The 14599-nt window shown below is 43.1% G+C and overlaps 1 protein-coding gene across 6 annotated transcripts in view; it reads left to right on the forward strand.

Moving 5' to 3' along the window:
* The first annotated feature begins 7322 nt into the window (after positions 1 to 7322).
* DDHD1 (DDHD domain containing 1) overlaps positions 7323 to 14599 on the forward strand; it is an 88724-nt gene continuing 81447 nt past the window's right edge. For all 6 annotated transcript variants that reach the window (XM_060142464.1, XM_060142473.1, XM_060142485.1 and 3 more), the window contains exon 1: positions 7323 to 8337. In XM_060142464.1, coding sequence (XP_059998447.1) covers positions 7485 to 8337 — 853 coding nt within the window. In that variant the 5' untranslated portion in view covers positions 7323 to 7484. The remainder of the gene's footprint in view (positions 8338 to 14599) is intronic.

Below are 14599 nucleotides of genomic sequence, written 5' to 3' on the forward strand. Positions count from 1 at the left end.
CAGATGTACAATAGATTATTTAACCATTCTGCTATTTTTATTCCGATGCCAAGATACTTCCTACTCTGGGTTACTTTTTTGTTTTGTTTGTTCTTATTGTGTTGTTTTCAAAACAGAGATAATACAGTTTGAATTGTATTTTCTAGTACTATGTCTCTGTAAGTGTTTAGGAAAGATACTCTCTCCCATTGCCCAACCCGCAAAACGTTCTGTAGAAAACCCATGACTTCTCTGAGAAATTTCGGAAAAGAATATCCATAGTAAAGTACTACAATAATATATTTATCATCTAAAATTCTAAAGATGAAAATAAGTAATTCCCTTTGCTAAATAATGTTTATTTCCTTGTTTGTATATAAAGAAAGATATCAATAACTGTTTCATTTTATCAAGACCATGGATCATATAACTAATGTACTGGAAAGCTCAGAGCCAAACTGTGGTCCATCTCTACTTCACAAATACATGAGAATTTATCCTGTATGTTTTATTTGCTGACTTCTTATTTTTCTAAACTCACTTTTCCCCTTTATCCAATTTTTTCACTTATATTCATTGCTTTGAATGCACTTCTAGAAATCACCTTAAATTCTTTTTGAGTAGGTGAGAAGATGAACAGATAATTGGATGGGCAGAGAATGGAAATGGCCGAATGAGTCAAAAGCCACTTCTTCTGGAGCAACCTCTGCAAATATCATTTTTGTTTTGTAATGAATAACTGCCCTTACTGTAGTAAACATTTTGCAAAATCTTCTTTGTACCATATGCTTTTCAGTATTTGGAATGTTGAAACTCCTGCGTCTGTATTTATGATTTTACACTTACTTTTTTTTTTTTTTTTTTTTTTGCGGTACGTGGGCCTCTCACTGTTGTGGCCTTTCCCGTTGCGGAGCACAGGCTCTGGATGCGCAGTCTCAGCGGCCATGGCTCACGGGCCCAGCCGCTCCGCATGTGGGATCTTCCCGGACCGGGGCACGAACCCGTGTCCCCTGCATCGACAGGCCGACTCTCAACCACTGCACCACCAGGGAAGCCCTACACCTACCATTTTAATTTACATATACAAGAGTTCTCCAAATAAAAATTAATCTAATCATTGTTTTTATATATGTTCAACAAAGTTGTTTAAACACTTGTGTTTGCATATTCTAAAATTCTTGTCCACCTGGAACATTAAAATGTGACCCTTTTTGGAGATAGAGTCTTTGCAGATGTAATTACTTAAGATGAGGTCATACTGGATTAGAGTGGGACCTAACTCCAAAGGCTAGTGTCCTTATAAGGATAGGACACACAGCGACACAAACACACAAGGAAGAAGTGTGTCTTTGTGATGACAAAGGGAGAGATTGGAGTGATGCAGCTATAAAACAAGGATTGCCAGCAACCATCAGAAGCTAGGAGAGAGGCATGGAACAGTTTCTCCCTCAGAGTCTCCAGAAGGAACCTACCCTGACTTTGGACTTCTAGCATTCAAAACTATGAGAGAATAAGTTTTTATTGTGTTAAGCCACTCGGTTTGTGGAAACTCGTTATGGCAGCCCTAGGGAACTGATACACTGTCCCTCTATGCCTTTATTAAAATTATCTCAAGAGCACCTGTGGATTATAGTTTCTAACCTGGAAGTACAGTTATATGAGTGATCAAGGTTTATCCTTTCTAACTTGAGAAGCATGGTAATATGAATACTTAGATGAGGGACTATTTGTATGCTCTCACTGATGACTAAGTATTAGTTTGAATCAAACTAATCAAACATAAGGAGTGAAGAAATAATGAGTGTAAAGGCAAGTCCGTTGTTACTCATTTCTTGTATTCAAAATGCAAGTTGTTAAATCTTGAAGAAGATTGTATTCCTGAAGAACTTTGCTTTCCTACCATCCCATTTTAATTCATCAATGACCTTACCCTAACAGCTGTTTAGTGTGGGTCAAAAAGCCAGTCGGAAAGTTGTGAAAGAGGTTTTATCTGTGGGCTTGTGAGTCTAGAATTATATATTATTCAAACCTAAACCTTATATTTGAAATGCTGACTTTATGGTGTAAGGATAAACACTCTTAAGCAGCAGTTGCAAAAACAGTGAATCGATTCTGCCACTCAGTCCTTGAAACACTCTGCAAATTACCCAGAGTTGCTCTAATGGAAATCCCTACTGAAACATGACTTCTTTCTTCTCTCCTTTTTCTCTTGTTATATGAAAACCAGAATAAACTATACACATACATGATGCTGCTTTTAAGCCTTTCTCAGCCTAATATTATGCTTATCAATTACTTTGTGTTGAAGGCCCATATGAGTTATATACTATATAACTGCTGTATTTCCAGTTTATATACTAAATTTTCAGTTTAGCCCCAGGGTGAGATAGGAAAGAACCCTGAAGCACAAACGTCATCAAATGCATCTATAATGCATGCATAATGCAGACCTCACAGCAGCCTATGGTTATGGTCCAATTCACTTTTCTATAATGAAAGTTCAGGGAAATAGCAAAATCTGCTCTTTCTGATACAAACAAGCTGAGGATTTTGCGGCTGCCTCCATTGAGCATCAATATCGTATTGATTTACATTTTCTTTCATTTGAATATAAACCTTCAATACCATTGACCTTTATTTCCAGAAGGAATATAAAAAAAAATTTTATGATGTTTTGATAAGTACAGTTTTGTGGGCAGACTTCTTGCAAATCTTTAAGTAAATGCACTTAATAATTCTACCTCTTAAGTGTGACTTCAGTTAAACATAAAAACAACAAACCATCAGCAAAATAGCACTAGACAATAAATATTTGTTGAAAGAATAAACAAAAGGATGAACGACTTTATTCATTATGTATTCCTACGTTATTTCTGCTTGCCTAGCTACCTTTTGATTGTAACTTGGCTTCCTCTTTTGATTTGCCTTTAGGGAAAGAATGACTCCTGTGGTCATTCTGGCGTTACAGTTATCAATATTTTCCTCACAGGAACTAAAAAGTTGGCATTCTGGGTTTATTTAAAGATACCTCTAGATAGTTGAATGCTTCACTGCAGGACCTAGGATAATGCCTGAAACTCTGTAGACATCTTATACAGGTTCAATGAATGTTTCCTGCTTCAGGCTAGGTTATCATTCCATTTAGTCTGTGACCAAAGACACTCTCTGCTATGGTCTGAATGTTTGTGTCTCTCCAAAATTCATATGTTGAAATCCTAATCCCCAAGGTGATGGCATTAGGTGGGTAGATCTTCATCTGTGAAGATCTTTGGAGGGTGATTATGTCATGAAGGCCCTTATAAAGAAGCCTCACAGAGCTCCTCAGCCCCTTCCAATAAGTGAAGACCCAATGAAAAGACAACATCTATGAACCAGGAAGCTCTCACCAGACACGGTATCTGCCAGCACCATGACCTTGAACTTACTAGCCTCCTGAACTATAAGAAAGAAATGTTGTTTATAAGCCACCCAGTTTGTTATATTTTGTTATAGCAGCCTGAGACTAAGACACTCACATTTTAAGAAACTAAATAAATAGTAATCCTAAAATAAAAAATTTAAATGTAGCAGATGGCTTATCAAATAGGATATACAGCAGACGGAGGGTATTGTTATATGACTTTCTTCACTCTAAATATTCTGCCATATACTTTGGACAAAGCCATTTCAGGTGCAGGTGTGGGTTATTGGCTCATAATAAATTACATGGCATAAGGCTAACCCTAATATTTTTACACAGGTGAAAATGGATTAAAATGGACAACAGGGACAACCTTTAAGAGAGAAGAAAAGGGGGCTTCCCTGGTGGCGCAGTGGTTGAGAGTCCGCCTGCCAATGCAGGGGACACGGGTTTGTGCCGGGTCCGGGAGGATCCCACATGCCGTGGAGCGGCTGGGCCCGTGAGCCATGGCCGCTGAGACTGCGCGTCCGGAGCCTGTGCTCCGCAACGGGAGAGGCCACAACAGTGAGAGGCCCACGTACCGCAAAAAAAAAAAAAAAAAGAGAGAGAGAAGAAAAGGGAAGGGTAGCACAAAATTGCACCATGTAACTTTTGAGAGGCGGCAAGGGGAAGATGGCTGCTAGTGCTAGATAGCCCCTGCCATGTGCCAAATAGTAAATGGAGCACGGCAAGATGTGCCGATGAGATGCTTCAGTCTCTTATACTACAAACCAGCTGGGTTTGCCTCTTTTTCTCTCCCAACCAATGAGAACTTTCCAGGCTTGGCTCCACATCCATCTGGTTATTGCAGCAGCATGGGTCCACAAATGCCAAAAGTCTGAATCGATCATACTTATTTGGCTTATGTGAAGAAGGCTTGGTCTTGGGTAATTATTTAAAAAAAATAGAATGCTTTGCATACAACCATGGAAGTTCAGATACTGCTGTGTGAATCGCATACACTAATAATGTAGAGTGGTGAGGACCCACCTGACACCTGTTCCAACAGGTTGGGACTGGAATAGAGGAACCCTTCCCCCTCTTGTCAGGATCATGTGATCTGAAAAGATGCTCTAGAAAGTAAAGGTAGGATAGTGGTAGCAGGAAGAATCAGATAAAAGATGACTTCTTAAAGCAGAAGACGTTGAATAGAGCAGCTTTGTGGCTTTTGCCTTGATATGGCTAAGGAATAACAATGAAATAAACACATACAGTTATGTGAAATTAGGTATTATACTTTCAAATATCTTTTATTCACTGTCAGCCTGAGGTTGGCTACATGGCTCTGTCCTTCTGGTCCCAGCTCATTTCCAAGAGACAGAGGCAATCTCAACTAACTCCCACAAATACTGATTGATATCTGCCCTCACCGAGGTCTAAATCAAGATAGTGAGGTCAGGAGAGAACCTGAGGTTCCCTGCTCCTGCCAAATGAATAGTGATTTTGTTCATCATCTCTGAGGATCAACATTTTCTTCAAGAAAGATCATGCTACCTAAAAAATTGTGGCCTTAGGCAATGGTCCCCAAGAGAATAATCTTCTCAGCATAACCTAATAAGCACAACATTTAAACAACAGGAACATTCATTCAGTACAGGGAAGGGAATAATTTTTTTCTTTCTTTTTTTTTTTTTACAGAGGAAAATACTCTGACCAGGTAGCTGTACAGGTAGTCCATCAAGAAACCTAAAGGGATAGAGATATTTTAAAAGTTGTGATATCCCGTATATTAAATAACCTTTATAGTACTTTGCACACTGTACTATAATGTATCTGTTTACTTGTATGTATCCCCCACTAGGCAATAATGTCCTTGAAGAAGGAACTGAGTCTCTCCCATTCTCTTTTGTATTGGAACCTAGCACAGAGATACCTGGCACATAGGTGACCATCAAAACACTGTAGAATGAATGCTGTTATGGGTAGCAAATAGATCAAAGCTCAGAGCTAATTTCAAATTCTGAAAGTTGTCCACAGAAAGACTGGAGAAGAAATTGACATGCAGGTACTCAGAAAGCAATATAAACAGAAACAAGGGCTCTGATCTTATGTGCTTTGAGTCAGGCCTGCAGTGTCCAGTTGGGCGGGTTGTTCACTGTGTAAGATTATCCAGCCAAGGGCACAAATTGGAGCAGAAATCCAGCCTACGCTCTACTTACCAAGCCATGACTGCCAACAGTGTTTTGTATCTGCCCATGGGAAGCAATGCCTTTTTTCAAACACATACAAGCTAGAGATTGTCCTTTTTTTGTTGTTTTGTTTTTTATTTTTGGCTGCGTTGGGTCTTCGTTGCTGCACGTGGGCTTACTCTAGTTGCGCCAAACGGGGACAACTCTTCGTTGCTGTGCGCAGGCTTCTCACTGCTGTGGCTTCTCTTTGTTGCGGAGCACCGGCTCTAGGCACATGGACTTCAGTAGTTGCAGCACACAGGCTCAGTAGTTGTGGCTCGGGGGTCCTAGAGTGCGAGGGCTTCAGTAGTTGTGGCATGTGGGCTTAGTTACTCTGCGGCATGTGGGATCTTCCCAGACCAGGGATCAAACCCGTGTCCCCTGCATTGACAGGCAGATTCTTAACCACTGCACCACCAGGGAAGTCCCAGACTGTCCTGTTTTAAATAATGGCAATCTCTGACAGGTTAGATCCCAGCAGCAAGAAAAAAATGCTCTATCAATCTGATTCCATCACAAATGGAGGAAAAAGAAACTGAATATTGTCTGATCTTGAATTGAGAATACTGACACTGGAGATTGTTTTTCTCTGGATTTTTAACATAGGGTGATTGGCTTATAAAACTTTTTTTGTAATATAAAAGAACCGCATAGGGGAGCCTCAGCATTCAACCTGATCCCAGGAAATAAGCTACAGAATCAGAGATGCATGGAGAACAGGTTCCAGTTCTGCAGGGGGCCAGGGTTCTATCCTTGGTTGGGGAACTAGATCCCGCATGCCGCAACTGAAAAGGTCCCATGTGCTGCAACTAAGACCTGGCACAGCCAAATAAATAACTAAATATTAATTTTTTACAAAAAGGTTACAGAATTCCATTGCTATGAGACTTTAAGAGAGCATCTAGTCCAATAATCATTTAATTTTACAGATGAGGAAACCAAACAGATGGAGATTAAGTGACCAGCCTGTGGTTAGTTATCAAAACTAAGTCTAGAACCTGGTTTTCTGGTTTTCAATCCAGTAATCTATCACAACTGGCTGTGCTTGACACCATTATAATCAACATTGACGGTGCATCCACTGTGTGGGAGAGATTGAGACATATAGACTTGGTCTCCAACAGGGGCATTACAATGAGGTTGAGAAAACAGGAAATAAGTATTGCAAGACTAGCAGTAATATGAGATGGCATATGAAGGGAGATTTAGACTTGCGTTTGAGTGGGAGTGGTGGCACAACGTAAGCAATCAGTTGGCAAGTGGTGGAGTGCCCTCGCGTAGGCCGACAATTCTGGAGGGACCAGAACCAGGTGATTGATAAGGTCCAGCTGGGGCTGCAGGCAGGCCTAAGGTCACAAATCCAGTGTCAGGAGAATCCAATTTCCCAGGGCCCTCTCGACGGGTAGCTTAAGCCTTTGGGCTCGAGACCCGCATTGCAAGGATGAGTCGGCTAAAGCTTCTCCACACCTGGACTCTGACCCTCAGAAGGGCGGGGTCCGAAGCAGCAGCACGGCAGGGAGAAGGGAGAGGAGGTGAAGGGAATTAAGGAATCATGAGCTGACCCCTCTCCCGCGGCGGGAAGGGCAAGAGGCGCGGATCCCGCACTGCTTGGGCTGAGTAGGGACTTCCGGGACTGCACACGCTGCCGGCGGGGCGGGGCTCCGGGCCAAGCGCCACCTACGTCGAGCTGCGTGACAATGGGGCGGGCGGCGGAACACGACTGCGGCGGCCGGGGGCCTCGGTGGGGGCGGAGCCGCCGCCGCTGCCGCCGCAGCCCCGGTCAGGATTTGAAAGATTAAAAACTCCTGGTGGAGAGGGCGGCGGCGTTGAATGTGTGGCGGAAGCGCTGTGGGCCACGGCTCGGCGCCGGGCCGGGCAGCCGGCTGCATCTCCACAGCATGAATTACCCGGGCCACGGGCCTCCCCGAAACCCCGAGCATAACGGCCGGGGCGGCGGCGGCGGTGCCACTGCTTGGGAGCTGGGCGCGGATGCGCAGCCGGCGTTCGGCGGCAGCGTCTGCTGCTTCGACCACCTGCCCGCCGGGGACCCGGGCGACGACGAGGTGCCCCTGGCCCTGCTGCGCGGGGAGCCCGGACTGCATTTGGCGTCGGGAGCGGAGGACCACAACCACCACCTGACGCTGGACCCCTGCCTCAGTGACGAGAACTATGACTTCAGCTCGGCCGAGTCGGGCTCCTCGCTGCGCTACTACAGCGAGGGCGAGAGTGGTGGCGGCGGCAGCTCCTCGTCGTTGCACCCGCCGCAGCAGTCGCCGCTGGTCCCGACGAACTCGGGGGGCGGCGGGACGGCCGGAGGGGGGCCCGGGGAGAGGAAGCGTACCCGGCTTGGCGGCGCGGCCGCCCGGCACCGCTACGAGGTCGTGACGGAGCTGGGCCCGGAGGAGGTGCGCTGGTTCTACAAGGAGGACAAGAAGACCTGGAAGCCCTTCATCGGCTACGACTCGTTCCGCATCGAGCTCGCCTTCCGAACCCTGCCGCAGGCCACCGGGGCCCGGGCCCGGGCGCAGGACCCGGACGGCGACCATGTGGGCGGCCCGGCCTCCCCCGCGGGGCCGGCGTCCAGCTCCGCGGAGGACGACGCCGAGGACCGCGTCTGCGGCTTCTGTCCGCGCATTGCCGGGCACGGGCGCGAGATGGAGGAGCTGGTGAACATCGAGCGGGTGTGTGTGCGGGGCGGCCTCTACGAGGTGGATGTGACCCAAGGAGAATGCTACCCGGTGTATTGGAACCGTGAGTAGCCGGCCGGGGGAGGGAGCGGGACGGGCTGCCTCTACGGGGGCCGACACGCACCCGGGTGGCTTTGGAACTTGACCGCGGGGAGAGCGAGGCGCGTGAGGCCTGGCGTTTGGTTCGAGTAGGGTGGAGACCGTGCAGGCAGCACCGGCAGGTGAAGGGTAAAGCGAGCAGATGGCAAAACCCCAGCCGCCTGGGGGATACTGCCGGGGTAGCGCCCCCTGGGTCAGCCGGGTGCTGCTGCCATCCCCTGGAGGTGATCCAGGAACGGATGGCCAGCGCCAAAGCTTTAATTTCGTGATCCTACCTGAGCTTCGTCCACCCCGGGATCTGATTCGGTCTCATTTACCCTGAACTGCCTATGATTTAAATACCAGTCTGCCCTCTGGGTTGGGAACGTTTGAGAGAATCTGAATCAGTTATGGACTTGGGAAAAGAAAATTAATCCCTGGCGGGAAGGGAAGGGAGATAGGTTGTTCCCAGTGGTGCGTTTGGGAGAGGTGGAAAGCACTGGTCGAAGCATTTGTGGCAGGTGGAGTCCGCTCACTCTCTCTATGTGGAATATTCGTTTTTCTCTCTCAGGTCCTTGTTTACATCTTTTCATTTTTGCCTCTTAACCTTGAAAAGGTACAAGGTTTATGCCTTGGTTTTCTCTTCTGTAAAATAGGGATTACTGTATCTACTTCGTAGGGTTGTTGTGGAGATTAAATGAGGCAATATACCTAAGGGCCTTGGAACTGTGCTTGGTACGCACGTGTGATGTAGGTGTTAACAGTAAGTCCTTATTCATTACACAACAACACAGTTAGGTTTGTAATTAGGTTAAGGAGGAAGGCCGTCAGAAATATCCACCATTGCATGTAGCAAATGCTTTATATATATACATGTATATAATATTCTATAATAGCAGAAGCTATTGGCCCCCAGTAATTTGTGATATATAGCTATAATTTTTATGGTCCCAGTGGCCTAGCTCATATGTCTTCCGTACATCTTACAACATTCTGCCTTGTATTAATTATATGTATTGATGACTTAGCTTCCTTTCTGTATGTTTAGCATCTTCTGGGCAAAGTCCATCACCTTTGTCTTCATATTCTCATAGGGCCTAGTGCAGAAAATATTTTTTAAAATAGGTATTGAATTGCATAAGCGATTCTATAATGTTAAAACATTCACGTTAAGCATGAGTCACTAAGATAGCAATTACAAGATGTATCAAATCACCAAACAAAATAAGCATAGCAGGAAATTCAGTTTCTTACTACACTTTAAGATGACATTGAAGGCATTTGTTACCACTTTCACAAGGCCAGATTCATATGGGACTTGTCACATCATTCACTCCTTTTGATTATAAGCTCACTAAGGACAGGATATGCTTGTATTCACTCACTCATTCATCTTTTTCCTTTTTAGCAGTATTTGTACATCACACAGTACTCTTGTGAAGGCAATAGGAAAGGTGAAAAAAAAAAGGACAATCCTTACCCTTGAGGAGCTTCCCACTAAGTCTTTTCTTCAGATGACCTAGACATCATGATAGATTTTTTTTTCCTTTGAAGATAGAAGCACAAGGACTTAATTGGAGTCATAAAGTTGGATAAAATGCAGGGCATCCTTGGAGAGGCCTGGAAACCAAGAGATGAATCTTACCTTTAGATCAACTGAAGTATATTCACCTAGAATACTGTGTGTTCTTTTGGTTTATGATAAGATTGTTAATGCTTACACCGTGCTTGACTGTCTACAAAGTGATTTTTTCACATTCATTATTTCATAGTGATAGCAGCAAATGAATGCTAATGTTCTTTATATGAAGAAGCGGACTCAGTGAAATTAATGAACTTGTCCAAGGTCACTCACCTAGAAAGTGGTAAAACAGTTCATAGTCTAGTGGGGGAATACAGCCCAGTGTCCAAAGAGCATCTGACCCACCTAGGGATGAGGATGTCAGAAAAGCTTCTCAGATTATGTGAGACTGAGTCTTCAGGGATGAATTTAATCAGACAGAAGAACCAGGGAGATGGAGAGAAAGGCATACCAGCCAGATGGAGTAACATATGCAAGGATACAGAAGCATTAAACCTCATAGCACTTTGAGGAAATTAGGGCTATACCTGCAGCGGTCAAACCACACAGCTTAGGTTTGAGATTTGACCACCACAGAGACAGACGTGTTTGATTAGGGACATGAGGTGATTGTGAAGGAAGCATCTGCCTGTGAATGGTGCATTTGGGAGAGTAGCTAGAAAAGGAAGAGGGTAGCATGCAGTGCTAAGGAGTTTGGACTTTACCCTGTATCAGGGAACCAAACACTTGAAGGTTCTCTATTACTTAGATGATTAGTGACAACACAAAGGTTGAATTGGACAGTTGGAGAATATCATTAGAATGCTAGTGTCATAAATCGAGGAACAGTTAGGGCCTACAAAAATTAACTGGAAAGGAAAAGCTTAGTCTTCTCAAATCTTCTTTCCTAAATCAGATCACCAATAGACCAACTATAGCTTATAAATTAATTTTTGTTTACTGGCATAACAGCAACACCTATTTTTGACTCCATTTTAGCATTTTCTAGATAGTTTTCTGCAAGATACAATCCTGTGGGTGTCCCAGGCCTCCATATGAGTTGAAAGGAAAATAGTGCTTTTTGTCCATAATTTACTACTTCTCAAAAAATCCCATGTAACTTTGTTCTAGTTGGCTCTTCAGGTCTTTGTGTATTATGTAAGTTTTCACACCGCCTCAGGAGGGTTCAGTCCCGGTATGGACTCTTCAGCCTTTCTTCAAATGGAAGGACTCTTATGAACTTTGCAGCTTTTCACCTTCCTCCTTTTTACTTTTCTTTTTAAACCTTTCTGGAAATTTTCCAAATAGTGGTAATGAAAGGTTAAAAAAGAGTCCAGTATGTTCCTACATATAATGGTGGTAGGATTCTAGTGACTTTTGTGACCTAAGTACACTTTATCTGGGTATTGAAGCCAATACGTTAGCTATCTATGCCTAGTCTAAAAGAAAGGTGTTAATTTAATTTATATTTACTTTTCCTTTTGAATTCTTACTGACAGATAAAATTTGAACCAATTTGGGGTACATTAATTGGAAGGGGAACAAAAGTTTTGTCTACCATAGCTAGGAAGCCAATATTATTACATGTGAAAACTTTAATTATAGGAAACTTATTTTTGTTTATTGACTGTTCAGATATTTTTCTCAATGCATGTGGACATTTTAGATAAAAACTGATCATTGCTGATAATGGCTATGTGAACTCCCTTGCTCCCTGTGTTTTAACGAAGCTGCTTGTAGCCACCTTATAGGCTTGTTTTGAGAATTATTATTATAACATGCTTAGAACAATAGTAGACACAAAGTACTAGGTGTTAACTATATCTGTGTGGATCTCAGAAAACTTTATACCTTACTTGTAGAAACTCACATGAAGTTTAATAAGACTGGGTATTCAAACTGTTGAGTACCCAGGGTTTGTTGTCACTGGCCTTTACCTCATCACAGGTGAAATGTTTGTCAAGAATAATAACAAGAAATGGCCGAAGCATTTAGTAGTAGGCTATGGGAAGGCATTTGGAACATTATAGAGATATTTGATGAGTTAAGAATAGTTTTAGGACTTCCCTGGTGGTGCAGTGGTTAAGAATCCGCCTGCCAATGCAGGGGACACGGGTTCGAACCCTGGTCCGGGAAGATCCCACATGCCATGGAGCACGAAGACCCAATGAAGCCAAAAATTAAAAAAAAAACAAAAACAAACAAAACAAAAAAAGAATCATTTTAAAGCAATTCTGATAGCAGTGATGTGTGCAGTGTGCACTAGGCAATATGTAATATCCATTCGTTGACTAAATTAGTTATTTTTTTAACTTTATTTTATTTTTATTTTGGCTGTGATGGGTCTTCATTGCTGCATGCAAGCTTTCCCTAGTTGCGGTGAGTGGGGACTGCTCTTCATTGCGGTGCGCAGGCTTCTCATTGCAGTGGCTTCTCTTGTTGCAGAGCACGGGCTGTAGTCACACGGGCTTCAGTAGCCATGGCACGTGGCATCAGTAGTTGTGGCGCACGGGCTTAGTTGCTTTGCGGCATGTGGGATCTTCCCAGACCAGGGATCGAAGCCATGTCCCCTGCCTTGGCAGGCAGATTCTTAACCACTGCGCCACCAGGGAAGTCCTAAATTAGTTATTTAATTGACCAAATATTTATATGAATGTGTAGTTTCCAGAAGCAGTCATTAACTATAATCCACAGCTTCCCTCACCCCTGCCCTTCCCCCATTTTGTGTACTATCAGGCCTATGTACATTATTATAATTCTAAGCCATTTGCAGTTTCAAACACTTCAGAAATTAATCAGTCTTCATGATATGTTGAAGAGAAAATATTATTATCCCAATAAAATATTGGAAAGTGTTATCCCAATAAAAAGGCAGAAAAATTAGGGCTTTTTCTGCAAGTACCCAAATTATATGATTTTTATTAACTTGGTGTAGCTGTAACCATCTCTTAGGTCTTTTTCATTCAAGGGTTAATAACCTTAATAAGTAATAATCCTTTATGAAGCACAAGGCATCAGGGGAAAGTAATAGAGTCCAAGCTGGTAGAAGGTACTCTTTCTTGATCAGTTTCTGCCTTCAGTAAAGCAGAGCTATAGGGACTAGAGATGCCTGACTCTAAAAAATTTGGGAGACTTTTATCTTTTACTCTTTTTAACTGCATTATCTCCCACTAGCTCAGCCTGGAAAGCAGCCTTGGGCTGCACTGGAATTCTGACTGTTCAGGTTTTAGAACCCTGGCGGAAATCTTCTGAGAGCTCCGTTCCAGATCAAGCCTGCTTTAGACTTTGTTTCAGAGACCTACTGAAATAGCACAAAGATATGAATGACTAGTGGGTGACTTGTATGGAGGGTAGGACTTGGCACTACCTGACCAAAGCATTCAGGACTTTTCTTTCCCTTTGCATTGTACCATTAGTTTAAAAACTGATTTAATATCAATTATTGATCCACCTTGTTTGTGTATGGCTCAAATGTGATAATGCATGTTGTGCAAGTTACTTTATATAAATGTTCAGACTAATTAGTATGCTTTTCTTTCCTCCATCTGTCATCACCCTCTTGTTTCCTCCTTTACTATTTTGCCGTAAAAAAAGACTTTTTCTACTCTTCCCTCTTCCAAATTTTATTTCCTGGGTCTTTTATCTTCACATTACACCCTGTAATTTCTGCTTTGCTAAGATCTTTGATGTCTGAAATCCTACGGCTGATTCTTTTCTGTAGAGAGCAAGGAAAAGCTGACTATGCTGTGCTGGTCATGGAATCCTCTGAGAATTATCCTCACTGGGTGAGGAGAGAAGGGGGATAAAAAGGAGAGAGGGAAGTATGGCATGTGTTCACAGGAAGCCTAAGATGAAGATTCCTGGCAGAAGAGATGGGGAGGTAGGCAGTCCTAGAATCCCTGATTGTTGGGCAGTCTGATTCAAGACCTTTATCTTTTCATGAGTGTGATGAAATTTAAACTGTGCACTTTATCAAGAAGAACTTCAACACTGATGAAGGTTATAGATATAGTCTCTTCTTTTTTTTTTGCCACAGTACATTCCTAGAAGCTCAGTTAAAAAGTAGAACAAGGAAAAACATTTTTATAGCCACTATATTTAACCTACAATTCTACTGTTTTTTTTTTTTTTTTTTTTTTAATTCTACTGTTTTGAGCTTGCCTTGGTGAAGGGAAATTGTGCCTATAAAAGATGTTGAGGGCTTCCCTGGTGGCGCAGTGGTTGAGAGCCCGCCTGCTCATGCAGGGGACACGGGTTCGTGCCCCGGTCCGGGAAGATCCCACATGCCGCAGAGTGGCTGGGCCCGTGAGCCATGGCCGCTGAGCCTGCGCGTCCGAAGTGCTTTGCAACGGGAGAGGCCACAATAGTGAGAGACTCGCGTACCGCCAAAAAAAAAAAAAAAAGAGAGAGATGTTGAACCACTGACACAAGAGTGGATTAATGGGATGAAAAGCGTAATACAGATACTTTTTTGATATCCCTGGATTAGGGGACACGTGGAATTCAAAGTGGTGAAAAATAGAAATCGCCTGTGCTAGAGAACTAAGGGAAAATGGTAGAAATATTGATATGATCATATAAAAGTAATTATATGTTATTCTAATTTTGCCAGACTACCATACAATAAGAATAAACTATACAATCATTAATATTTGTTCTAATATCTTGTTACATTTAACTATATCTA

The sequence above is a fragment of the Lagenorhynchus albirostris genome, chromosome 1 (assembly GCF_949774975.1).
Source record: "Lagenorhynchus albirostris chromosome 1, mLagAlb1.1, whole genome shotgun sequence".
NCBI lineage: Eukaryota > Metazoa > Chordata > Mammalia > Artiodactyla > Delphinidae > Lagenorhynchus > Lagenorhynchus albirostris.